Source organism: Erythrolamprus reginae, chromosome 1 (assembly GCF_031021105.1).
Source record: "Erythrolamprus reginae isolate rEryReg1 chromosome 1, rEryReg1.hap1, whole genome shotgun sequence".
In the NCBI taxonomy this organism is placed as follows: domain Eukaryota; kingdom Metazoa; phylum Chordata; class Lepidosauria; order Squamata; family Dipsadidae; genus Erythrolamprus; species Erythrolamprus reginae.
Genome location: NC_091950.1, coordinates 239243072 through 239270375, shown reverse-complemented (window position 1 = coordinate 239270375; position 27304 = coordinate 239243072). Strand labels below are relative to the sequence as shown.

Sequence of the window (27304 nt, the reverse complement as noted above, 5' to 3'; positions counted from 1 at the left end):
TATCTAAGAAAATGTCTGTACTGCTGGTGCTAAGAGACAATTTTAAATATACAAAATACTGATGCTTTGGCTAATATGATTTAAATTTAATTGATAATTACTTAAAAAAGAGCCCCTATGACCTATTTAGCTGCAGACTATATTCTTCCTATATTTAATGCAGTTTCTACCATTTTTCTATATAAAACCATTCTTTTTCCAGAACGGGTACCTAATGAGATGGGGGATAATATTGCATTTGAAGGTGAGAGCAGTGTGCAGCAACCAGATCTATTAGGAACTGAAATATCAGGACCAACAACAACGCTGCAAGATGTGCCCTATTTCAGGTTTGTAGACAAGATCAAAGGGATGTACTGTAATAAACTGCCTGGTTAATACGGATGCTTGTTAAAATATCTTCTTCAAAGAGATTCACCTCTGTATTAAAGTAATCAACAGATTAGCTATTCATGGATACTGTGAGATAAAAATGGTAACCAATCCATTCTGCCTCTTTAGGCAGGGGTGGGCAATTAATTTTACCATGGGGCCGCATGAGAAATTGGGATGGTTTTAGAGGGCCAGACTAGTATAATTAACTCAGTTCCACCCTCTTCCTTGTTTTCTTTGTCCCAAATTACCCCCCCATACACACACACACACACACACACACACACACACACACACAAAGAGCTCAATCTCCCCCCTGTTCCTTATTTATTTATTTGCCCCTCCGCTCTCTTCCCCCTCCTCCCTTCACTTCCTCACTCATGCTGCCCCTCCCCAGCAGCCCACACTCCCACTCCTGGCTGGCCCCACCTCCACAATAACACTCATTTATGGCACAATAACACCCAATATGGCATGAAGCCGCCCACCTACCTTCCTCCCCTCTGTTGGCCCACCGCCGCCTCATCCAACAGCCCTCCACCCTTGCATCCTATCCTCTGGGCTGTTGTCCGTCCCGTTCCCCCCTCCCCACCCGCCCGGTCTTGGCTACCCTGCCTGTTCCCGCTGCGGTTGGGCTGCTGCCGTCCTGAGCCTCAGCAATTCCCCCCCAATCCGCTGTCTTTTGTCTGGCACCGCAGAGAGGAGAGGGCCATGAGGACGGAGGGATGGTTGCTTTCCTGTGGCAAAAAGGGACTAAAAAGGGTGACCCCGATTTGTTCTGCGACGGTGGGGCTCTAAGAGAGCCTTGGTAGTGGGTGCTTTTTTTGTCCTGTTTATTCGAGGCGCTTGTTTCCCCCTCCCCCCCACTCCATGGCTTCCTCCCCCAGAAAACCGGTCACAGATAGCGGGCGATCTAGATGCGGCCTGCGGACAACGCTTGCCCATGTCTGTCCTTAGGGATACATTTACTTGCTGCTGTAATTGAAGTTTAAAATGAGATTGTATCTACTTGTGCTATTGTGTACCAAAGACCAGTGATGATGAACCTTTTTTTTCTTGGCTGCCGAAAGCATGTGCATGTGTGCTATCACACACACATGCGTGCCCACCCCCCTAATTCAATGCGCAGGCAATCCTTCCCCCCTCCCCCCATGCTGCCCTGTACCCAATGCATGACCCTCCATTTCCTGACTTCTGGTGGGCCTAGTAGGCCCGCTTTTTGCCTTCCCCAGGCTCCAGAGGCTTTCTTGGAGTTTGGGGAGGGCAAAAATGCCCTTTCCCGCCCCTCTGGAGGCTGAAAACGTCTTCCCAGAACCGATGCACAAGCCAAAAATTAGCTGACCAGCACACACATGCACTCTGGAGCTGAGCTAGGGCAACTGCTCGTGTGCCAGCAGATAGGGCTCCATGTGTTGGCTGTGGCAGTGTGCCATAAGTTCACCTTCACGGCTACATACCTTTCCAAGCAAGTCATTTGTGAAAATTATGGCAGGAAACTGGACGGGCCTTCGTGCCGCTCTCAAATTTCCTGGGAAATTTTTCCGAGCTCGGGTTCTTAAGTAGAAACTGGTTCTTAAGTAGAGGCAAAAAAATCTTGAACATACAATTCTTATCTAGAAAAGTTCTTAAGTAGAGGCGTTCTTAAGTAGAGGTACCACTATAGTGTAAGTTGCTGCTTTTTACTTAAATTAATATTTTAACTGCTACTGTAGGTTTTGAAGCACTATAATTTTATACATTAATCCCTTTGAGTATTTTATGGGTAAAAAATGGGTCATTAATTGAAATAATGAGATTGCCTAAATCTGCTTTTGTTTTAAAAGAAACATTCTTCAATCTGAGACAGAGAGACTGACATCATTTTGTCTTGAATGGGATAAAAGTATTGAAATGGATATTCCAGAAGAGGGTAAGAGAGAAAACACAAAGTACTTCTGAGTTTAACTATGACTCTGGTATCCCTATATATCTTCACCTATAGATTGATCTTGATTAGTGTGGTTAATGAATTCTTATAAAATTGTTGCATTATTCAGATTCACACTCTTCAAAGTGATATTTCTATAGAAAATATAGTAATTTGTTTCAGCATGATGGGGGGAAAATTAAACATAAATTTTGTAAAGATTTATGTTTAACAAAACTACTAAAAGGAAAATGAAAACAAAAATAAATCTAAATATCATTCCTAAAGGCTAACTTATCCTGATCAAAACATTTAGCAGGGTAGACTGCTAAAGAGAACTTCTTTCTTTTTAAATCTTCATAGATATATTGGCAGACCGAGTATTCATGCTTTAAACAGTTAGAGCCTGTGTTCATAATTTTTTGCTTCACCACTTCTATAGCTTGAAAGATACCTTCAGATTTGTTGAGAGTGAACTTCTTCACTTGCATGTTAACTGGACTTTTTTACTGTTCTGCATTTTGCACAAAGATTAGCATCATCTAAAGCTGCAGCTGTGTATGCACTAGCCTCAATTGCACACCTGCTAGCTTTGCATTAACTGAATTGCAGGTCACAGTAAATATGACTTAGAATTCATTTTCCATATGCATTAACTTGGATATCACATTCAAACATTCATGAATTGAAGCCTATCTTCATATTTATGTGGTTTTTAATTTATATACTATTTAATGCAACAAGATACTACTGTTTTTCCAGCAAAAGATCTTGTCCGCACAACCATTGGGAAAACCCGATTGTTGATGGCAGAAAGATTCAAACAGTTTGAAGGGCTGATAAATCACTGTGAATTCAAAAGTGGAGAGAAAGAGACAGCTTGCACAGATCTGCTTGGATACTGGGAGATGGTAAACTTTCAGGTAAGATTTTTTTAAACTGTTAAACCTCTGTTTGCATTCAGCTGACTTGGTCTTTTTACCTTCACTTACTGGCCAGACCTTTGTTTAATCAACAGTAAATCAATCCTAACCTGATAATGCAGATTCTTTGGTTGATTAAAAAGGGTAAATTAGAAGAAATATCCTAAACTGAGGAAAATGAAACTTATAAAAAATATACCACAAGGAAATACAGTGATCCCTCGATTTTCACGGGGGTTGCGTTCCCAGACTGCCCACGAAAGTCGAATTTCCGCAAAGTAAAGATGCGGAAGTAAAAACACCATTTTTGGCTATGGACAGCCAAAAACTACCCCCGTGCACCCTTTTCCAAGGCCACACAAGGCGCCGGGCTTGAAGTTGGGGGCGGGGAGCGACGAAAGTGCGGAGGTCGGTAAAGATTGTTTTGAATGTTGGCTGCCTCCACCCCCAGCGCCTCCGGTCCCCTCGCCACTACCCCCTGCCCGCCCGATCCGCCCCTCTCACCGGCTTTCTTGGGGCACGGGTCCTCCTGCAGCAGCGCTGGCGGCTACGGCTTTTCATCCTCATTCAGCTGCTAGCCGCTCTGAGCGCTTTGAGAATGCCCGCCCCTCTCGCAGTTCCTTAGCTGAGAGCGAAGGGGCTGCAGGAGAGGCGGGGCAGGTGTTCTCACAGGGAGAGAGCAACAGACAGAGCGAGATAGAAAGGAGAGAGGGAGAGAGAGGGAGAAAGAGAGAGAGAGAGCAAGGGGGGAGAGTGGAAGAGAGAGAGAGAGAGAGAGAAATGATAGAAAAAAGGGGAGAGAAAAAAAGAAATGAGAAAATGATTGACAGGAAAGAGAGAAAGAGAGAGAGGTGACTCTTGGTGATGATGTATGACATCATCGGGTGGGGAAAACTGGTATAGCTGTTTCGCGAAGTTTGAACCCGCGAAAATCGAGGGATCACTATCACTTTTCACCTTGAACGTGCATGTCTCTTGGCTGCTGAGAGCATACTGATTTCCACACACAAAACTCAAGTTTGTTTTGGCCATCTTTTCAACTTGAAACTTGCATCTTATAATAAAATTTAGAGTTCTCCGGAATGCACTAAACTGAGCGATCCATATTAAATTCCCACTCATCCAAAGCAGCAAGATACAAGGCAATGTTGCAAGATATTCCTAAGAAATGGCTAAGTGTGTCTTTTTCTTTGATTTCTTGCTGAAGCTATTTTCTAAGGAAGCTTGCTGCGCTTTTTAACACTTAATTATTATTTTTTTTAATGTAAGAAAGGGGTGAGGGTTGGTAACCAGGTCCCCTTTAGTTTTGTTCTTCAACCTTTCTCTTCCTCAAATAGGTAGAAAACATAACTAAAAAATTTGAGAACTTGAAGAAACTTGAAGCGAATGGTTGGCAAATGGTGGATGATGTTCAGCCCCACAAACCTGCTAAGGTATGAAACTCTTTGCTGGCTCTGCTTTTAGGGTATGATTTTTTGCCTGGACCAGATTACTTATGGGACCGCCTTCTGCTGTATGAGCCCCTGCGACCGGTCAGGTCTCACAGAGTCGGCCTTCTCCAGGTCCCATCAACTAGACTAGTGTTTCCCAACCTTGGCCACTTGAAGATATCTGGACTTCAACTCCCAGAATTCTCCAGCCAGCTGGCTGGAGAATTCTGGGAGTTGAAGTCCAAATATCTTCAAAGTGGCCAAGGTTGGGAAACACTGAACTAGACAATGTCGCCTGGCGGGGCCTAGGGGAAAAGCCTTCTCTGTGGGGGCTCCAGCCCTCTGGAACCAGTTCCCCCCAGAGATTTGTACCATCCCCAGCCTCCTTGCCTTCCACAAGAGTTTGAAGATCCACTTGTGCCAACTGGCCTGTGGACATTAGACATCAGCCCCTGCCGATGAATGGAATGTATGTTTGTTTGTTAGAATGAGTGACTAGAGGTTTTTTTTAATAAATTGGGGTTTTAGATTGGTTAGTTTAGTTTTTAAAAATTGGATTTAGGATATTTTGTATTGTTACTTATATGCTGTAAGCCGCCCCAAGTCCTCGGAGAGGGGCGGCATATAAATCAAATAAATAAATAAATTACTGAGACTATTTCTGAAAGGCAACTTTATTGAGTGATTTAGGCAATTGCACAAAAAGGTACAATTAAGTTTCTCGTGGAGCAGAATTTTACTAAACTTAAGCTACCTGTTAATCTTCTGAGAACTGTAACTCCTGTAACCATGTCCGAGAACCAAGGATGTACAGCAATTCAGATTTTAAAAATTGGAAAATGTGATTTGTAAGGGCATGGGCATATTTGCTGCACCTTGTCAGGGGTGTTTTTTGAATGATGGTCTTTTGTATTGTTTTTAATCTTGAAAATGCTTAATAATTTTAGAATGTTAGAAAGCAAAGAGACTATTTACATTCAGTTCTATTACAGTAGATTACTAGATCTTGAGCCTTTACTTTTTTAAAAAAAATGTAAGAATGGGTACAGTAATTGAAAGTACTTGAATGTTTTTTTAATACAAAAACGTCCTAGTTAAAATGCTCACCAATAGTTCCAGATAGGCTCTGAAAGATGCTTTAGGGCAGCTAATCCCGATCAGACCTGACAGTGGTAGAAGATGATTATTTGTAACTCAGGGTTGAACTTTGGGGTCCTTGATGTTCTCTGAGTTTGGTGCTCTTCTTGCAGATGTTTCCTTATCAAACTTAAGTAACCTCATCCGTGCATTGGTAATGATACAATTGGTCATCAATGTACAGTGATCCCCCGTTTATTGCGTCCCCAACCATTGCGAACAGGGTACTTCGCTATTTTTCAACCCGGAAGTCAAAAATACCATCTACGCATGCGTGCCGGGCACGCATGCGTAGATGGCAGCGGCTTCCCTGGGTCTTCCCCCTCTTGCTGGCGTCAGCGAGGAGTTTCCCCACCGCCCACGCAAACTCCTCGCTGCCGCTCGCCCGCCCTTCGCCTGCCCACGCCGTTCGCTCCCCCCTCTTGCTGTCGGGAGGGCGAGAAGCCCTCCCCAGCACCCGCTCGCCCGCCCTTCGCCCTGGCGGAGAAATTCCAGCCCCCACCTGGTCCCGCCCGCGGCTCGGCTTCCCTGGCTGCTGCTCCGGTCGCCTGATCGTCTCCTGCCTCCCGTGCCGATGTTCCCTGCCAAGCCTGGCTCGGATTCCCTGGCTGCTTGGCCGGGGGGGGGGGCTCGGCCGAAAGGAGCTGGAGACGCAGAGCTGAACACACCCCTTCATCCCCAAAGGCCGGCCTTTTTGTCTGGGAGGGAAGATGACGTGCCGGTGGCACAGGGGCGAGGGGCGGGAGGCAAATCGCTGCGTCTCCAGCCCCTTTTGGCCAAGCCCCCCCCCTCCGGCCAAGCAGCCAGGGAAGCCGAACTGGGCTTGGCGGGGAACATCGGCACGGGAGGCAGCTTCTGCAGGACATGGGCAATGGGCGGGACAGAGAAGCGGGGAGAATCAGGAGGCTCCTTTGGCAGCTGGGGGCTGCCTGGCTTTGTTGTTTTGGCTGCAGCGGGTGCCAGGCAGCCTCCAGCCGCCAAAGGAACCTCCTGATTCTTCCTGCTTCTCTGTCCCGCCCATTGCCCGTGTCCGGCAGAAGCTGCTGCCTTATTGCTCTTTGCCGGCGGGATGCAAAGTGCTGGGGTGGGAGGGTGTCCTGACAGCCCCCCCACCCATATGCTTCGCCTCCCGCCGGGCAAGAGCGCTCGGGTGGCAACTTCTTCTAGATACGGGCGATGTCCACGCTCTCTCTCGGCGCTTTTGAGCCGAGTCCGTGAGCGAGTTCGCTCCCGGACTCGGCTCGAAGGCGGCGAGAGACAGCGCCAAGGAACGGGCCTGTCCACGCTGTCTCTCGGCGCTTTCCAGCCGAGTCGGGGAGCGAGTTCGCTCCCGGACTCGGCACGAAAGCCCCGAGAGACAGCGCCAAGGAACGGGCCTGTCCACGCTGTCTCTCGGCGCTTTCCAGCCGAGTCCGTGAGCGAGTTCGCTCCCGGACTCGGCACGAAAGCCCCGAGAGACAGCGCCAAGGAACGGGCCTGTCCACGCTGTCTCTCGGCGCTTTCCAGCCGAGTCGGGGAGCGAGTTCGCTCCCGGACTCAGCACGAAAGCCCCGAGAGACAGCGCCAAGGAACGGGCCTGTCCACGCTGTCTCTCGGCGCTTTCCAGCCGAGTCGGGGAGCGAGTTCGCTCCCGGACTCAGCACGAAAGCCCCGAGAGACAGCGCCAAGGAACGGGCCTGTCCACGCTGTCTCTCGGCGCTTTCCAGCCGAGTCGGGGAGCGAGTTCGCTCCCGGACTCAGCACGAAAGCCCCGAGAGACAGCGCCAAGGAACGGGCCTGTCCACGCTGTCTCTCGGCGCTTTCCAGCCGAGTCGGGGAGCGAGTTCGCTCCCGGACTCAGCACGAAAGCCCCGAGAGACAGCGCCAAGGAACGGGCCTGTCCACGCTGTCTCTCGGCGCTTTCCAGCCGAGTCGGGGAGCGAGTTCGCTCCCGGACTCAGCACGAAAGCCCCGAGAGACAGCGCCAAGGAACGGGCCTGTCCACGCTGTCTCTCGGCGCTTTCCAGCCGAGTCGGGGAGCGAGTTCGCTCCCGGACTCAGCACGAAAGCCCCGAGAGACAGCGCCAAGGAACGGGCCTGTCCACGCTGTCTCTCGGCGCTTTCCAGCCGAGTCGGGGAGCGAGTTCGCTCCCGGACTCAGCACGAAAGCCCCGAGAGACAGCGCCAAGGAACGGGCCTGTCCACGCTGTCTCTCGGCGCTTTCCAGCCGAGTCGGGGAGCGAGTTCGCTCCCGGACTCAGCACGAAAGCCCCGAGAGACAGCGCCAAGGAACGGGCCTGTCCACGCTGTCTCTCGGCGCTTTCCAGCCGAGTCGGGGAGCGAGTTCGCTCCCGGACTCAGCACGAAAGCCCCGAGAGACAGCGCCAAGGAACGGGCCTGTCCACGCTGTCTCTCGGCGCTTTCCAGCCGAGTCGGGGAGCGAGTTCGCTCCCGGACTCAGCACGAAAGCCCCGAGAGACAGCGCCAAGGAACGGGCCTGTCCACGCTGTCTCGGCGCTTTCCAGCCGAGTCGGGGAGCGAGTTCGCTCCCGGACTCAGCACGAAAGCCCCGAGAGACAGCGCCAAGGAACGGGCCTGTCCACGCTGTCTCTCGGCGCTTTCCAGCTGAGTCGGGGAGCGAGTTCGCTCCCGGACTCAGCACGAAAGCGCCGAGAGACAGCGCCCCCCGGACCCCCAACCCGGGTTTGGGGGGCTGCTAGGAAGCCCCCCATGCCGGCGGCAAACAGCCGCGCCGCCCCCAATCTTCGGCTCCTCGCTAGCGCTGTGGGAGTAAAAACACCGTCTGCACATGCGCAGACGGTGTTTTTACTTCCGCATCGCTACTTCGCGAAAACCCGCTCGTTGCGGGGGCTCCTGGAACGGAACCCTCGCAACGAGCGGGGGATCACTGTATATCTAGTCCGTGTGTTTTGGGGGCATTCATAAAAGCGTGGGGGCATGGGTCCAGTGCTTTTCATTGCCACTAGCTATTTGGCATTTCTTGGTAAGGTCACTGGAGGTCTTTTGATCCAATTGTCTAGTTACTGTTCTAGATTGTTAGAGGTACATAGAAAATAGTAACTAAATTTACTAAATAAACTAAAATAGTAACTATAATTATCAAAGATGTAGCAACTATCCTGTGATAAAAGCAGAGTGGATAAATATTGATGATTTTAAAAAAAAATCAAACAAATTGGATTATTTTATTTAAATTGATGGTTTTTTTAAAAATTAAATCAGATTTCTTTGATTTTTATCAAATTTATTGTTATAAAATGCTTTTGGAATAAAAATCTATCTAAAGATAGTTTTCTATTTAAGATACATTAATAGTTTAGTTCATTCAGCAAGAAATGGAGCTTAGTTATACAGCATGAGACTGTATGTTCTGCAACATACAGCAATATGAGATTATATGTTAAATTACTAACATAGATTGGGGGTTTTTTGGGGGGGTTATAGATTAATTTTTTTGTATTGGATTTTAAACAAAATTGTTGTAGCACTAGGAAATTTAAAGGGAACCTCTATTTGTCAATAGTTATTTAGCAAACTAGATATACTATATTCTTGAGTTTAAAGTAAAAATATAATCTAAAAATATGAAAAAAGTAACTCCAAATAGACTTATGGCAAGAATTCCTAATTTATTACACTAAGTAGGAGGGCTGTGTAGAATATTAATTCATTAGCCAATAATTTTTCTATTAGTTTTTTAAATTGTTATATTTAGTATATTTCTCATTAACATTTCATCCTGATTAGGCAAATATTCTGAGCTACCTTCCTCAACCTGATGCTTTCCCATAGTGTGATTAGAAGAGTTGTGGACTATGAAAAGCTATTCTTACAGGATAATTAAACCTGCATTTCTTTTAAGTTTTAAATTTGGCATTATAAGGAAATATTTATACAATTCTTATTAAAATTGGAATAGAGGGGTGGCGTTAAATTGACTTAAAATGGCAACAAATACAGTCATACCTCGTCTTACGAACCTAATTGGTTCCAGAGGGAGGTTCGTAAGACGAAAGGTTCGTAAGACGAAACATTGTTTCCCATAGGAAACAATGTAAAGTCAATTAATCCGTGCAACCCCAAAAAAAACCTGCAAAAAAAAACGCTGCCACCCGGCTGTCACCTTTTAAAACAGCTTGGGGGCTTCTCAGCGACCTCCCGAACGCCGAACGCCAAACCCGAACTTCCAGGTTCGGCGTTCGGGAGGCCGCCGAGAAGACCCCAGGCTGTTTTAAAAGGTGACAGCCGGGCGGCGGGGCTTCCCAGCAGACGCCGAACGCCGAATGCGGAAGTTTGGGTTTGGCGTTCGGCTTCGGGAGACGGCTGGGAAGCCGCGCGGCTGTTTTAAAAGGTCACAGCCGGGCTGGGGGGCTTCCCAGCAACTAGGAATCCCCACACTCCAAAAGCAGAGTGTGGAGAACAGGATGGACATGCCTTGCCAGTTTGCTATTTCCCTCTAGGATCCAATCATTTTTGCAAAAAGCCCTTGCTGCTGAAAATGGGGTCCTGGAGGGACACATTTTAAAATGTTCACTCTTGTTACTGAAGCATTTTTAAAAAATGCTTGTGGTTTGATGGTAGAGATTTAGGGCACACACCAGATAACTAAACAGAGATTTTTAAAAGGCTGGATCAAAAACAGGTCACTGAGGGAGTAAATGGCTAGTCAGCATCTGCTTATTGGTTGGAATTAAATGAATAACAGTGTGATTATTATCTTATTTTAAAAAGAGGTGTGTTTTTATATTTATATTTCTTTTTTTAGGTTGCATCCAGCTACACCAGCAAGGGCTGCAATCGGCAGGTAGCTCAGCAAGAACAGAAGCAGATCTACATAGACAAGCCTTCCAAAAAAGAGAATAAAGGTCTCCATTCTTTGTTTTTATTTAAAAAGGGTTTTGGTGATTCTTGTGAATTTTAATGAGGAAATAACCAGAAGTTGGTATGGCAGTTTCACACCGCTGTAGAGCAGGAAATATATGGTAATTATAATATGAGCTCTGCAGTAGTTTTAATACCAAAATAACTAGAAAATCCCAGCCCTGACCAATTGCATAAAATGATCCAATCAATTTTGTTTCATTTTTGTCCTGTAAAAAAAAAAAGACACCTGTCCTTGCCTTATACACAGAACACCTAAGATTTTAGCTTTTTCATTTTTCAGAGGTGCAGTCTGCCATCCCAAAAATCACGCATGGAAGAATGACAAGAGCAAAAGTGGCAGCTATGTCAAGAATACCACAACCATCAAAACCAACTATAATTTCAGGTGGGTGAAATATACTTTACATGGACAATTAAAGGTAAACCTTTCCTTTATTCAGATTCGAATTCTAATAACACGAGCACAGCCATGCAATTTTCTTGGTTTTGTCATTGCCTACTTCTGGGATGTTATTTCAATTTCTCAGTTTTGCTTTCAGTTTGTGTTTGTGTATTTTTGACGGTTTTCTATCCAATTTATAATTGAGCATGACCTATTAAGTGCAAATAAGATCATCTAGTTGATGCCATCTGCTTGATAATTTTGCTGTAGGCTTTGTGGAGTTGAATTCTGATTTTTATTACACTTCCAATGTATTTTTATCTCTACTTCTATGAAATAATTGTCTTTTATTGCTTTCTGTTATTATTTTGAGTTCCTTGTGGCAAAAAAAAATTCTGGAATAATGTTCAGTCTGTTCTGTTTTAGGTAATCTGCCACAGAAAAGAATTAAAATTAAAGAAAAGCCACAGAAAGAGATAGGAAAGGAAAAGATAACAGTAAGTGTGCTTTTTCACAGTATAATTGTATTTCTTTTTTCATTTATATTGTAGTATCATAGGTATGGTGCTATTTTCCCTAACGGCAGCTCAGAAATCCAACTGTAACTTGCCTAAAATGAAATAATGGAAGTTTTCCTGATTCAAATTAATCTGAGTTCAGGCAAATCATGATGATGGAAATATTCCTCAATTGCTTGTGTTTTTTAAGTTAGTTTTAAAATGGATCAGATTCTCAAATATGAGCTAGAGGCATATGAAATTGGAATGTTATCTATTAATATTTTTCAGGGGGGGAAACTATGTACAGGTGTGTTTAAATGATAAAGAAATCACTGTGTGTTTTAGCAGGTAGCGCACAATACAGATCAAGATATTCTAATGGAACAAAAGAAAGAAGTGTTGGTGCCACAACTTGCTGAAAGCAGTGAACAGAAGGCCTTTCTTGACATTAATATTTATAATATTTAATTAATATTTTTTGAAAAACCGTGGTATAGCTGTTTCGCGAAGTTTGAACCCGCGAAAATCGAGGGATCACTATCACTTTTCACCTTGAACGTGCATGTCTCTTGGCTGCTGAGAGCATACTGATTTCCACACACAAAACTCAAGTTTGTTTTGGCCATCTTTTCAACTTGAAACTTGCATCTTATAATAAAATTTAGAGTTCTCCGGAATGCACTAAACTGAGCGATCCATATTAAATTCCCACTCATCCAAAGCAGCAAGATACAAGGCAATGTTGCAAGATATTCCTAAGAAATGGCTAAGTGTGTCTTTTTCTTTGATTTCTTGCTGAAGCTATTTTCTAAGGAAGCTTGCTGCGCTTTTTAACACTTAATTATTATTTTTTTTAATGTAAGAAAGGGGTGAGGGTTGGTAACCAGGTCCCCTTTAGTTTTGTTCTTCAACCTTTCTCTTCCTCAAATAGGTAGAAAACATAACTAAAAAATTTGAGAACTTGAAGAAACTTGAAGCGAATGGTTGGCAAATGGTGGATGATGTTCAGCCCCACAAACCTGCTAAGGTATGAAACTCTTTGCTGGCTCTGCTTTTAGGGTATGATTTTTTGCCTGGACCAGATTACTTATGGGACCGCCTTCTGCTGTATGAGCCCCTGCGACCGGTCAGGTCTCACAGAGTCGGCCTTCTCCAGGTCCCATCAACTAGACTAGTGTTTCCCAACCTTGGCCACTTGAAGATATCTGGACTTCAACTCCCAGAATTCTCCAGCCAGCTGGCTGGAGAATTCTGGGAGTTGAAGTCCAAATATCTTCAAAGTGGCCAAGGTTGGGAAACACTGAACTAGACAATGTCGCTTGGCGGGGCCTAGGGGAAAAGCCTTCTCTGTGGGGGCTCCAGCCCTCTGGAACCAGTTCCCCCCAGAGATTTGTACCATCCCCAGCCTCCTTGCCTTCCACAAGAGTTTGAAGATCCACTTGTGCCAACTGGCCTGTGGACATTAGACATCAGCCCCTGCCGATGAATGGAATGTATGTTTGTTTGTTAGAATGAGTGACTAGAGGTTTTTTTTAATAAATTGGGGTTTTAGATTGGTTAGTTTAGTTTTTAAAAATTGGATTTAGGATATTTTGTATTGTTACTTATATGCTGTAAGCCGCCCCAAGTCCTCGGAGAGGGGCGGCATATAAATCAAATAAATAAATAAATTACTGAGACTATTTCTGAAAGGCAACTTTATTGAGTGATTTAGGCAATTGCACAAAAAGGTACAATTAAGTTTCTCGTGGAGCAGAATTTTACTAAACTTAAGCTACCTGTTAATCTTCTGAGAACTGTAACTCCTGTAACCATGTCCGAGAACCAAGGATGTACAGCAATTCAGATTTTAAAAATTGGAAAATGTGATTTGTAAGGGCATGGGCATATTTGCTGCACCTTGTCAGGGGTGTTTTTTGAATGATGGTCTTTTGTATTGTTTTTAATCTTGAAAATGCTTAATAATTTTAGAATGTTAGAAAGCAAAGAGACTATTTACATTCAGTTCTATTACAGTAGATTACTAGATCTTGAGCCTTTACTTTTTTAAAAAAAATGTAAGAATGGGTACAGTAATTGAAAGTACTTGAATGTTTTTTTAATACAAAAACGTCCTAGTTAAAATGCTCACCAATAGTTCCAGATAGGCTCTGAAAGATGCTTTAGGGCAGCTAATCCCGATCAGACCTGACAGTGGTAGAAGATGATTATTTGTAACTCAGGGTTGAACTTTGGGGTCCTTGATGTTCTCTGAGTTTGGTGCTCTTCTTGCAGATGTTTCCTTATCAAACTTAAGTAACCTCATCCGTGCATTGGTAATGATACAATTGGTCATCAATGTATATCTAGTCCGTGTGTTTTGGGGGCATTCATAAAAGCGTGGGGGCATGGGTCCAGTGCTTTTCATTGCCACTAGCTATTTGGCATTTCTTGGTAAGGTCACTGGAGGTCTTTTGATCCAATTGTCTAGTTACTGTTCTAGATTGTTAGAGGTACATAGAAAATAGTAACTAAATTTACTAAATAAACTAAAATAGTAACTATAATTATCAAAGATGTAGCAACTATCCTGTGATAAAAGCAGAGTGGATAAATATTGATGATTTTAAAAAAAAATCAAACAAATTGGATTATTTTATTTAAATTGATGGTTTTTTTAAAAATTAAATCAGATTTCTTTGATTTTTATCAAATTTATTGTTATAAAATGCTTTTGGAATAAAAATCTATCTAAAGATAGTTTTCTATTTAAGATACATTAATAGTTTAGTTCATTCAGCAAGAAATGGAGCTTAGTTATACAGCATGAGACTGTATGTTCTGCAACATACAGCAATATGAGATTATATGTTAAATTACTAACATAGATTGGGGGGTTTTTGGGGGGGTTATAGATTAATTTTTTTGTATTGGATTTTAAACAAAATTGTTGTAGCACTAGGAAATTTAAAGGGAACCTCTATTTGTCAATAGTTATTTAGCAAACTAGATATACTATATTCTTGAGTTTAAAGTAAAAATATAATCTAAAAATATGAAAAAAGTAACTCCAAATAGACTTATGGCAAGAATTCCTAATTTATTACACTAAGTAGGAGGGCTGTGTAGAATATTAATTCATTAGCCAATAATTTTTCTATTAGTTTTTTAAATTGTTATATTTAGTATATTTCTCATTAACATTTCATCCTGATTAGGCAAATATTCTGAGCTACCTTCCTCAACCTGATGCTTTCCCATAGTGTGATTAGAAGAGTTGTGGACTATGAAAAGCTATTCTTACAGGATAATTAAACCTGCATTTCTTTTAAGTTTTAAATTTGGCATTATAAGGAAATATTTATACAATTCTTATTAAAATTGGAATAGAGGGGTGGCGTTAAATTGACTTAAAATGGCAACAAATACAGTCATACCTCGTCTTACGAACCTAATTGGTTCCAGAGGGAGGTTCGTAAGACGAAAGGTTCGTAAGACGAAACATTGTTTCCCATAGGAAACAATGTAAAGTCAATTAATCCGTGCAACCCCAAAAAAAACCCGCAAAAAAAACGCTGCCACCCGGCTGTCACCTTTTAAAACAGCCTGGGGGCTTCTCAGCGACCTCCCGAACGCCGAACGCCAAACCCGAACTTCCAGGTTCGGCGTTCGGGAGGCCGCCGAGAAGACCCCAGGCTGTTTTAAAAGGTGACAGCCGGGCGGCGGGGCTTCCCAGCAGACGCCGAACGCCGAATGCGGAAGTTTGGGTTTGGCGTTCGGCTTCGGGAGACGGCTGGGAAGCCGCGCGGCTGTTTTAAAAGGTCACAGCCGGGCTGGGGGGCTTCCCAGCAACTAGGAATCCCCACACTCCAAAAGCAGAGTGTGGAGAACAGGATGGACATGCCTTGCCAGTTTGCTATTTCCCTCTAGGATCCAATCATTTTTGCAAAAAGCCCTTGCTGCTGAAAATGGGGTCCTGGAGGGACACATTTTAAAATGTTCACTCTTGTTACTGAAGCATTTTTAAAAAATGCTTGTGGTTTGATGGTAGAGATTTAGGGCACACACCAGATAACTAAACAGAGATTTTTAAAAGGCTGGATCAAAAACAGGTCACTGAGGGAGTAAATGGCTAGTCAGCATCTGCTTATTGGTTGGAATTAAATGAATAACAGTGTGATTATTATCTTATTTTAAAAAGAGGTGTGTTTTTATATTTATATTTCTTTTTTTAGGTTGCATCCAGCTACACCAGCAAGGGCTGCAATCGGCAGGTAGCTCAGCAAGAACAGAAGCAGATCTACATAGACAAGCCTTCCAAAAAAGAGAATAAAGGTCTCCATTCTTTGTTTTTATTTAAAAAGGGTTTTGGTGATTCTTGTGAATTTTAATGAGGAAATAACCAGAAGTTGGTATGGCAGTTTCACACCGCTGTAGAGCAGGAAATATATGGTAATTATAATATGAGCTCTGCAGTAGTTTTAATACCAAAATAACTAGAAAATCCCAGCCCTGACCAATTGCATAAAATGATCCAATCAATTTTGTTTCATTTTTGTCCTGTAAAAAAAAAAAGACACCTGTCCTTGCCTTATACACAGAACACCTAAGATTTTAGCTTTCTCATTTTTCAGAGGTGCAGTCTGCCATCCCAAAAATCACGCATGGAAGAATGACAAGAGCAAAAGTGGCAGCTATGTCAAGAATACCACAACCATCAAAACCAACTATAATTTCAGGTGGGTGAAATATACTTTACATGGACAATTAAAGGTAAACCTTTCCTTTATTCAGATTCGAATTCTAATAACACGAGCACAGCCATGCAATTTTCTTGGTTTTGTCATTGCCTACTTCTGGGATGTTATTTCAATTTCTCAGTTTTGCTTTCAGTTTGTGTTTGTGTATTTTTGACGGTTTTCTATCCAATTTATAATTGAGCATGACCTATTAAGTGCAAATAAGATCATCTAGTTGATGCCATCTGCTTGATAATTTTGCTGTAGGCTTTGTGGAGTTGAATTCTGATTTTTATTACACTTCCAATGTATTTTTATCTCTACTTCTATGAAATAATTGTCTTTTATTGCTTTCTGTTATTATTTTGAGTTCCTTGTGGCAAAAAAAAATTCTGGAATAATGTTCAGTCTGTTCTGTTTTAGGTAATCTGCCACAGAAAAGAATTAAAATTAAAGAAAAGCCACAGAAAGAGATAGGAAAGGAAAAGATAACAGTAAGTGTGCTTTTTCACAGTATAATTGTATTTCTTTTTTCATTTATATTGTAGTATCATAGGTATGGTGCTATTTTCCCTAACGGCAGCTCAGAAATCCAACTGTAACTTGCCTAAAATGAAATAATGGAAGTTTTCCTGATTCAAATTAATCTGAGTTCAGGCAAATCATGATGATGGAAATATTCCTCAATTGCTTGTGTTTTTTAAGTTAGTTTTAAAATGGATCAGATTCTCAAATATGAGCTAGAGGCATATGAAATTGGAATGTTATCTATTAATATTTTTCAGGGGGGGAAACTATGTACAGGTGTGTTTAAATGATAAAGAAATCACTGTGTGTTTTAGCAGGTAGCGCACAATACAGATCAAGATATTCTAATGGAACAAAAGAAAGAAGTGTTGGTGCCACAACTTGCTGAAAGCAGTGAACAGAAGGCCTTTCTTGACATTAATATTTATAATATTTAATTAATATTTTTTGAAAAACCGTGGTATAGCTGTTTCGCGAAGTTTGAACCCGCGAAAATCGAGGGATCACTATCACTTTTCACCTTGAACGTGCATGTCTCTTGGCTGCTGAGAGCATACTGATTTCCACACACAAAACTCAAGTTTGTTTTGGCCATCTTTTCAACTTGAAACTTGCATCTTATAATAAAATTTAGAGTTCTCCGGAATGCACTAAACTGAGCGATCCATATTAAATTCCCACTCATCCAAAGCAGCAAGATACAAGGCAATGTTGCAAGATATTCCTAACAAATGGCTAAGTGTGTCTTTTTCTTTGATTTCTTGCTGAAGCTATTTTCTAAGGAAGCTTGCTGCGCTTTTTAACACTTAATTATTATTTTTTTTAATGTAAGAAAGGGGTGAGGGTTGGTAACCGGCTCCCCTTTAGTTTTGTTCTTCAACCTTTCTCTTCCTCAAATAGGTAGAAAACATAACTAAAAAATTTGAGAACTTGAAGAAACTTGAAGCGAATGGTTGGCAAATGGTGGATGATGTTCAGCCCCACAAACCTGCTAAGGTATGAAACTCTTTGCTGGCTCTGCTTTTAGGGTATGATTTTTTGCCTGGACCAGATTACTTATGGGACCGCCTTCTGCTGTATGAGCCCCTGCGACCGGTCAGGTCTCACAGAGTCGGCCTTCTCCAGGTCCCATCAACTAGACTAGTGTTTCCCAACCTTGGCCACTTGAAGATATCTGGACTTCAACTCCCAGAATTCTCCAGCCAGCTGGCTGGAGAATTCTGGGAGTTGAAGTCCAAATATCTTCAAGTGGCCAAGGTTGGGAAACACTGAACTAGACAATGTCGCCTGGCGGGGCCTAGGGGAAAAGCCTTCTCTGTGGGGGCTCCAGCCCTCTGGAACCAGTTCCCCCCCAGAGATTTGTACCATCCCCAGCCTCCTTGCCTTCCACAAGAGTTTGAAGATCCACTTCTGCCAACTGGCCTGTGGACATTAGACATCAGCCCCTGCCGATGAATGGAATGTATGTTTGTTTGTTAGAATGAGTGACTAGAGGTTTTTTTTAATAAATTGGGGTTTTAGATTGGTTAGTTTAGTTTTAAAAATTGGATTTAGGATATTTTGTATTGTTACTTATATGCTGTAAGCCGCCCCAAGTCCTCGGAGAGGGGCGGCATATAAATCAAATAAATAAATAAATTACTGAGACTATTTCTGAAAGGCAACTTTATTGAGTGATTTAGGCAATTGCACAAAAAGGTACAATTAAGTTTCTCGTGGAGCAGAATTTTACTAAACTTAAGCTACCTGTTAATCTTCTGAGAACTGTAACTCCTGTAACCATGTCCGAGAACCAAGGATGTACAGCAATTCAGATTTTAAAAATTGGAAAATGTGATTTGTAAGGGCATGGGCATATTTGCTGCACCTTGTCAGGGGTGTTTTTTGAATGACTCTGCGTTTTCCTAAATTGGCATGGCATCAGTGGAGCCCCAGACATTAAAGTACTGGTGCCTCCTCAATGTAGATTGATACTGTCCTGGAATTCTGTCAGCATTGTTTGAACTCTGAAAGGCAGAGCTTCTTTAAGGAGGTGACCTCAGGTGCCATAAACATACCCATGCCTAGCCTTACTGAGCATATATGAGTGAAACAATCAAATATTGCTTTTCTGCCTCCTTTGCCTCTTCTATGTTTCTTCAGTATTGAATTATTTGGAGTGGAGATGCACTTTATAAAACATTATGCATCTTGATGGCTAATTAATCAGCACCTAAAAAACAATAACTTATTGGACCCAAATCAGCATGGCTTTACTGAAGGCAAATCATGTCAGACTAATCTCATTGATTTCTTTGACTATGTCACAAAGGTGTTGGATGAAGGTGGTGCCGTGGATATTGCCTACCTGGACTTCAGCAAAGCCTTTGATACGGTTCCACATAAAGAGCTGATAGATAAATTAGTGAAGATTGGACTTAATCCCTGGATAGTTCAATGGATTTGCAGCTGGCTGAAGCATAGACACCAGAGGGTTGTTGTGAATGGCAAGTATTCTGAGCAGAGTCAGGTTACAAGCGGTGTGCCACAAGGGTCTGTTCTGGGTCCTATTCTTTTTAATATGTTTGTAAGTGACATAGGGGAAGGTCTGGTAGGGAAGGTTTGCCTATTTGCCGATGACTCTAAAGTGTGCAATAGGGTTGATATTCCTGGAGGCGTCGGCAATATGGTAAATGATTTAGCTTTACTAGATAAATGGTCAAAGCAATGGAAACTGCAGTTTAATGTTTCCAAATGTAAAATAATGCACTTGGGGAAAAGGAATCCTCAATCTGACTATTGTATTGGCAGTTCTGTGTTAGCAAAAACTTCAGAAGAGAAGGATTTAGGCGTAGTGATTTCTGACAGTCTCAAAATGGGTGAACAGTGCAGTCAGGCAGTAGGGAAAGCAAGTAGGATGCTTGGCTGCATAGCTAGAGGTATAACAAGCAGGAAGAGGGAGATTATGATCCCGCTATATAGAATGCTGGTGAGACCACATTTGGAATACTGTGTTCAGTTCTGGAGACCTCACCTACAAAAAGATATTGACAAAATTGAATGGGTCCAAAGACGGGCTACAAGAATGGTGGAAGGTCTTAAGTATAAAACATATCAGGAAAGACTTAATGAACTCAATCTGTATAGTCTGGAGGACAGAAGGAAAAGGGGGGACATGATCGAAACATTTAAATATATTAAAGGGTTAAATAAGGTCCAGGAGGGAAGTGTTTTTAATAGGAAAGTGAACACAAGAACAAGGGGACACAATCTGAGGTTAGTTGGGGGAAAGATCAAAAGCAACATGAGAAAATATTATTTTACTGAAAGAGTAGTAGATCCTTGGAACAAACTTCCAGCAGACGTGGTAGATAAATCCACAGTAACTGAATTTAAACATGCCTGGGATAAACATATATCCATCCTAAGATAAAATACAGAAAATAGTATAAGGGCAGACTAGATGGACCATGGGGTCTTTTTCTGCCGTCAGACTTCTATGTTTCTATGTTAATTGCATTGCCACCTATATTTAAGCTGACCCTCAGCTGTAGTGAAGCATCCCTTTGTTTTCCAACTTTCTTTTTTGTAGCTACTTCCTGGCTTTTGGCCTACTTCAGGTTTTCTTTTTAACGCATTCTATCCCCCCCCCCCTCTCCACCCAATTTCCTGTAAGCACCAAAAGTTTTCTTCTTGTAAACAAATAGGTACATTGATCATTTGGATTTTGATCTAAACTTCTAATATCTGACATCTGACATTTTATATTTTCAGTGAATTTTAAAGTGTTTATAGACCCATGGCTGATCCTTAGGTTGCTAGCCCTGACATTCTTGACTTTTGCTAGCTGCTAAGAACAGGTTGACACTGTGTGGAATCTGATAGGGAACTGAATAATTCAATATTTGGTGCTGAATGTATCAGTATTATAGTCAGTTTCAGATGGGTGACCTTTCAATGTTTCCTAGAAGTGAAGCCATCTTATATCATAGTTTATCATTAGAGGGCTTAGTACTGGACATCTTTGTGAATCAGAAAGTAGGGTTTGGTAAATATACCATGGCAAGCAGTTCCAACTTTGGAATTGTAATATATTTTTATTTGGGGGGGGGGACCCTGTTTTTTTCTGTTCTATTTGCTACCATTCTACAGTATTGCCTCAATAGTCAGGAGAGGTGTTGGCAGAGGAATATGTCCTGTTGGAGGTATATTTTAACTTTCATATATTGCAATTCTGAGTCAGAACCTCAACCTCTGACAACCCCAAATAGAAGTAACCTTTTTTTATTTCCTACCTGAAATACTGTCTTCTCTGGTTAGATATCCCCTGGGAGAGACAAACCGTTTGGATTGGGAGGCACATCTTAAATTTTGAAAATATATTTGGGGCATCCAATTGGGACAGAGTCACACATTAATTCAATGGCTGCAATGAATGAATTGCCTACTCACAAAACTGATTTTCCCAGAAATCAAACTGTTGTTGGCTGTTCTTTACTACTTTATCATCTATCTAAGCAGGAGGCCATACTTCCTAGCAAAGCTGTCGGCAAAGACTTTCGGTTCTAAATTGATTGTGAATGGTTTTTACATGTTTTAAACTTTATTTTATTGGATTATTTTTTTAACCTGTTGTGAGTTGTCCAGAGTTGGTTAAATGAGTTGTGTGGTTGTACAATTGTAATAATAATAGCATCAGGAGCGTAGGGTTTTGTTTTTATTTTCTTTGGATCATATGCCCTATACCAGTGTTTTGCTATGCTGGCAACTTGAAGATTTTGGTTGAGTAAGAAACTTTGGGAGTTGAAGTCCACACATCTTCAAGTTTCCGCAGTTAGGGAAACTGTGCCCCATACTCTGTAGACTACTCAAGATTGTACTCCAATGTCTTGATAATGTGATGTTTATCCATCGTGTTTGAGGAGGACCTTGACATCTAGTGGGTTGTGAGCTGTACACAATGTGTCCGCAAGTGGCTGGTAAGGCCTATACGGGCACAAAATTTTCTGCCACATGTTGGGCAGACATGTATGGGCACCATTGTCACAGCATTTGCATTTGCAGCCCTGGCTTTGCAGGGTGCTCGCTTCTCTACTGCTCTGAATGTTCTTCTGGCCTCCGATAGCCTTGGTGGATCAGTATGCGCCATGTTGGTCGATCTTGTGCCAGGGTTTCACAGGAGGTGGTGGTGATATCGAGGGACTTGAAGGAGGCTTTCAACGGGTCTTTGTATTGCTTCCTTTGTCCCACATGTGATCACTTTCCTTTAGCAGCTCACCACAGAGGAGGTATTTAAGGATGCGATGGTCCGGCATCCTAGCAACATGGCCTGCCCAGCGTGTCTGGGCTTTCAACAGCAGGATGGGAATTGATGGCAGGCCTGTTTTGGAAAGGACCTCAGTGTCAGGCGCCTTATCCTGCCACCAGATCCTCAGAATTCTACAGAGGCAGGTCATGTGGAAGTGGTTCAATTGCCTAGCATGCCTCCTGTATACAGTCCAAGTCTCACTGGCATAGAACAGGGTAGTTAGCACTATTTTTTTATTTTATTTTATTTTATTTTATTTTATTTGTATGCCGCCCCTCTCCGAAGACTCGGGGCGGCTAACAACAATATAAAAAGACAATGTAAACAAATCTAATATTAAAAACAATCTAAAAAACCCCAATTTAAACAACCACTCATACATACAAGCATACCATGTATAAATTCTATAAGCCTAGGGGGAAGGGAAATTTCAAACTATTGCTTGGTAGACTTTGAGCTTTGTAGCTAGGCTTATTCCACGTCAGTTCCACACGTTGGTCATTAGTCTGCCAAATGCAGAGCTTGCCTTGGCGATTCTGCAGTTGACCTCAATATCAATTGTCACTGCACTGGAGAGGGTGCTGCCAAGGCATGTCATTGGGTCTATTATGATATAGGCAGGATCTCTAGAGAGGTCTGGTTGCATTCCTTCCCTGTGCCCTGAGTTTTTGAAGGCTAGGGATTATCAGCTTTGTCAAGGTATTTTTTGATTTCCAGAAAAAGCCCATCCTTCGGAGGACAGCCAAAGCAGCAGGGGGGTCTGCCGAAAGCAGAGCAGCCAGAAAACGCCTTGCATCTGTAAAAGCAGCCATGAAGAACAAGGCAAAAGAAGGGTTGGCAGCACAGGTTTCAGGCCAAGGAGCAGAACGGATATTTGATGGAGGGTTTTTCAGAATTGAATCTCATGCCAAACCCTTTCCAGGTCAGTCCAGATTCCAGACCACAGCCTTTGCGCAAGAATATATGTACAGTAATACCTCATGATACGAACTTAATTGGTGCAAGGAGGAGGTTCGTAAGACGAAAGGTTCGAAACAATGTAAAGTCAATTAATCCGTGCAACCGAACCCCCCCCCCCGCAAAAAAACGGCTTTCGGCGACTGCTGGGAAGCCGCACGGCTGTTTTAAAAGGTGACAGCCGGCCTGGGGGGCTTCCCAGCAACCTCCCGAACCCAGGTTCGGGGTTCGGGGGGTGCTGGCAAGCCCCCCAGGTCGGCTGCGACCTTTTAAAACACCCGCGCCGCTTCGCAGCTGTCTCCTGAAGCCGAACGCTAAAGCCGAACTTCCGCTTTCGGCTTCGGGAGACAGCTGCGAAGCGGCGCGGGTGTTTTAAAAGGTTGCAGCCGGCCTGGGGGGCTTCCCAGCAACCTCCCGAACCGAACCCGGGGTTCAGCAAAATTTTGCCTCTTCTTACGAACTTTGTTCGAGTTACGAACCGGCGTTCGGGAGGCTTCTGGGAAGCCCTGCCGCCCGGCTGTCACCTTTTAAAACAGCCGCGCGGCTTCTCAGCAGTCTCCGAACGCCGGTTCATAACTCGAAAAAAGTTCGTAAGAAGAGGCAAAATTTTGCTGAACCCCGGGTTCGTATCACGAGTTGTTCGTATCTTGAGGTACCACTGTACTGTATTATGACAATTATTGCAGTAGCTACACCTTGCTAACTCCACATGAGTTCCTGGTAGTTTACAACATGTTCTGTCGGGCTCTCTGGTACACTCCTCCCAAAAATTCATGAAACACAACGATCAGATAATGCTCCACAATGGCCAAACCCACAGGCTGCTATTTATAGCAGCCTCACTAATTACCACAGCCCCACCCAGCCACAGGTGGCCTCATTTTCTTTGATAATAATCTCTCAGTTGTTGTTGCCCATGCATCGCTCTCCGCATGCGTGGCTGTATCATCAACTCTTGTTCTGAATCCAAACAGTGGCGCTTCACAGATAACATTCTGATTGGATTCAAAATCCAATTGACAACAAGCACAATGCCACAACAACATTGTTGTATGATTATGGCATCCAACAGTATGTAGCCTTCTACATTTTATATCATTTGTCGCTTCCCTAATACATATATTATTTTTTAATATTTTGTTTTATATTGTTTTGGTTACCCACTTTGAGATCCCACTCCCTGGTCCATGATAGTGAATCTATGGCATGAATTGTAGACTTAATGAAGCATAGTGGATGAATACCAGCAGATGATATGGCTCCCCAAATCAACACATACTGTGGAAATGTTACACTGGACCTCAAGCATCTTGCAGAGTGTGCCTCCATTCTTCCTCTATACTTTGGGTCCTTGGTTGCCAAATGAGATGTAAAAGTTTCCACAGTCTGTGTTGATTTGGGGAGCCATGTCATCTGCTGGTATTCGTCCACTGTGCTTCATTAAGTCCAGAGTCAACAGAGCTGTCTACCAGGAGATTTTGGAGTGCTCCATGCTTCCATCCACATGCAAGCTTTACGGGGATGGTGACTTAAATTTTTCAGCAGGATTTGGTTCCTGCCTACAGTGCCCAAGTCCCCAGAAACCAGGTACAATTCACAGGCTGCAGAAACCTGTGATCAAGTACAGTATATTCCAGAACGTAAGTAAAATTGGTGTGGATTTTCTTGTGGTACAAAGTCATTTCAAAATGAGATGGCAGCAAATAATTTAAGCAAAGAAAGAAATTCTTTGGTTGATCTTATAATCTGAGATCATGTAAGAATTATTTGGGAATCAAATTTTCAGAGCTGTCTGCATGTTTTGTCACAGATGTCTAAGTTACTTTGCTTCAGGCTACTGATAAAAGCTGCTGGCTGCAATTTGGGCATGCCTTTATATAAGTATGTCCTCACTGCAATCAATATAGAAACCTTTAAAATTTTAAATAACGTGTTAGAGATATATAAGGTGAAAGCAGTACTAACTAAGTCTGCTCATTGTGTTGTCTGCATGTATCATTTATTTCAATTGGGAGCTTCCAGATAATATAATTAATATCTATGTATTATTTAATAATACATTTCAAAAATACTTCTCTGAAAATGAGATTTTATTTTCCAGGCTCGTCCTGCGATGATGAAGTATTTGAACCCCAGGTAAGTTTGCTAGAAGTCAGTTGAAGCACCATTAGATGTTAGTTAAACTGTAAAGAATTACATTTTGGAGATAATGCATCCTTAAATAAACATATTTATTTTTTGATTTGATTTGATTTGTATGCTGCCCCTCTCCAAGGACTCGGGGCATCTCACAACATGTCAAAAACAATATACCATATACTGTACATATCTAAAAATCTAATTAATATACTAAAAAACTTTTAAAAACTCTAATAAGATTTTAAAACATTCATTACCATTCACACAGCAAAACATACTACACTCGTCGGCCAGGGGGCTAGGGTCTAATGGCCCCAAGCCTGACGGCATAAATAGATCTTTAAGCTTTTACGGAACGCGAGGAGGGTGGGGGCAGTGCGAATCCTGTATCCTACTGCAGCAAAAACGCATCCAAACACGCAGCCAGCCACATGTTGGATGCATGTGGATGTGTTTTAAATCTGATTGATGCAGCATTTTGGGATGCAATTTATGGACAGCAGTGTTATATATGTTCTGTTCGGGAATGCTGCGAAATGAAACGTCTCCTACGTCTTACTTTCGGGGGTGATTTATTTTCGGAGAAACAGGATAGGAAATGGTCTAGCTAGTCTTATCTAGCTTTATCCTTTCTTACAGTAGCATCTATTTATTGCCTGTGCATTTGAAATACGATCGTTTCGTCATCAAAAAGGGCTGGGGTCTATCCCCAGAAAGGCTTACATTCTGAATCTCAACATCAGAGGAAAAAGGGAGCACAGAAATATAATTGGAACCAAATTGAGCAACAATTCTTATATAATTTTCCCTTATTTGCTATCCTTCATCCATCTTGCATTACGGCTCTCAGTATTTTCAAATAACATGGGTATGAGCACACATGACAGTTTCACTTGGGACAAAACTGTATTAGAATCAGGATATCGATTCCACCATGGAGTATTGGTTAGGAAGCAGTATAAGACCAACTGTAAGAATGGCGTGTATGTATATGAGTGTGTTTTTTTTCTTTTTTCTTTTTTTAATAACTTTTTAAAGGGTTTTTTAGTTTGTTATGTTTTAATCTCAGGTAAGTATTCAACTTCTTTTACTGTTTTGTATTTATTCTTATATTTATACCGCTGTTGTAAGCCACCCTGAGTCCTTTGCAATTGGGCAGCATAGAAGTCGAATGAATAAATGAATGAACCAACGAATAAATAAACAAACAAACAAATAAATAAATATGAGTCAAAGAATCTTCACTGCTATGTCAGCTTATGGTTGGAGATGAGTGCATAGATTCACACATCTGTCCAATGGAACTCAGATGGGAGACTTTTTTTTACATATGTCAGTCTATTTACTGCACATCTTGTTAGTCTGGTCTTGGGCGCTTTTAAGTTTTAAATTTGGCATTATAAGGAAATATTTATTCAATTCTTATTAAAATTGGAATAGAGGGGTGGCGTTAAATTGACTTAAAATGGCAACAAATATTTCTATCTGAAAGCTCAGCCACAAGCAAACAGCTTGAAGGGATTTGGAAAGACTTGCATTTTAACTGTACATTAAATGTATTTCTTCTGTCCCCACAGCTAAATCTGGATATCAGCATTTTCTTCACTCCTCTGAGAAACAATGCTGAAAAACGTATTTCAGTTGATTCATGCAGAAACCTTATTGAATTCTCTTCTTTTGTGGAAAAGAAGAAATAAGTTACATTTAAAATCCTAATCTGGGAATCCATAAGGTTTAGTTAAGAGTATTTGGCTGATGCCTTTTAAATATTTTTAAATATTTTAATAATTAAATGTCCGATTTAGTGTATAAACACAATTATTAAAGTTCTATAACCTAGATCTGTATCCGCATTTTATTTGGGTTTTACAATATTTCTCCAGCCATTTCCACATATGTGCCATATTTTTCACTCCATAACACACACTTCCCCCCTCCCCCCGCCCAAAGAAAAAAGTGGCTGGAAATGTCTGTGCATCAGTACCGGTCCTTTGGTGAATAGCAGCGGTGGGGTCCTTTTACAATGCCGAACCCTGCTTCTTCTGTCTTAGTCATTGTCCATCTCTTTTCTCCGCAGTGCCAGAGTCAATAGCCAGAACTGGCACATGAGAGGATACCTATCTCAGGCTCTGCCTGTTTTG

The 27304-nt window shown here is 42.4% G+C and overlaps 1 protein-coding gene across 4 annotated transcripts in view; it reads left to right on the top strand.

Annotated features, from left to right (window-relative positions):
• Positions 1-27002, top strand: part of LOC139156693 (uncharacterized) — a 36186-nt gene extending 9184 nt beyond the window's left edge. For 2 of the 4 annotated variants that reach the window (XM_070732619.1, XM_070732618.1), the window contains exons 3-17: positions 203-329; positions 2196-2281; positions 3041-3201; positions 4539-4634; positions 10534-10633; positions 10933-11037; positions 11461-11531; positions 12466-12561; positions 15749-15848; positions 16148-16252; positions 16676-16746; positions 17681-17776; positions 22785-22989; positions 25126-25160; positions 26741-27002. In XM_070732619.1, coding sequence (XP_070588720.1) covers positions 203-329; positions 2196-2281; positions 3041-3201; positions 4539-4634; positions 10534-10633; positions 10933-11037; positions 11461-11531; positions 12466-12561; positions 15749-15848; positions 16148-16252; positions 16676-16746; positions 17681-17776; positions 22785-22989; positions 25126-25160; positions 26741-26860 — 1574 coding nt within the window. In that variant the 3' untranslated portion in view covers positions 26861-27002. Of the gene's footprint in view, positions 1-202; positions 330-2195; positions 2282-3040; positions 3202-4538; positions 4635-10533; positions 10634-10932; positions 11038-11460; positions 11532-12465; positions 12562-15748; positions 15849-16147; positions 16253-16675; positions 16747-17680; positions 17777-19091; positions 19267-22784; positions 22990-25125; positions 25161-26740 lie in introns of all 4 variants that reach the window. The other 2 variants (XR_011557368.1, XM_070732620.1) reach the window with 2 other exon arrangements.
• Positions 27003-27304: the final 302 nt, after the last annotated feature.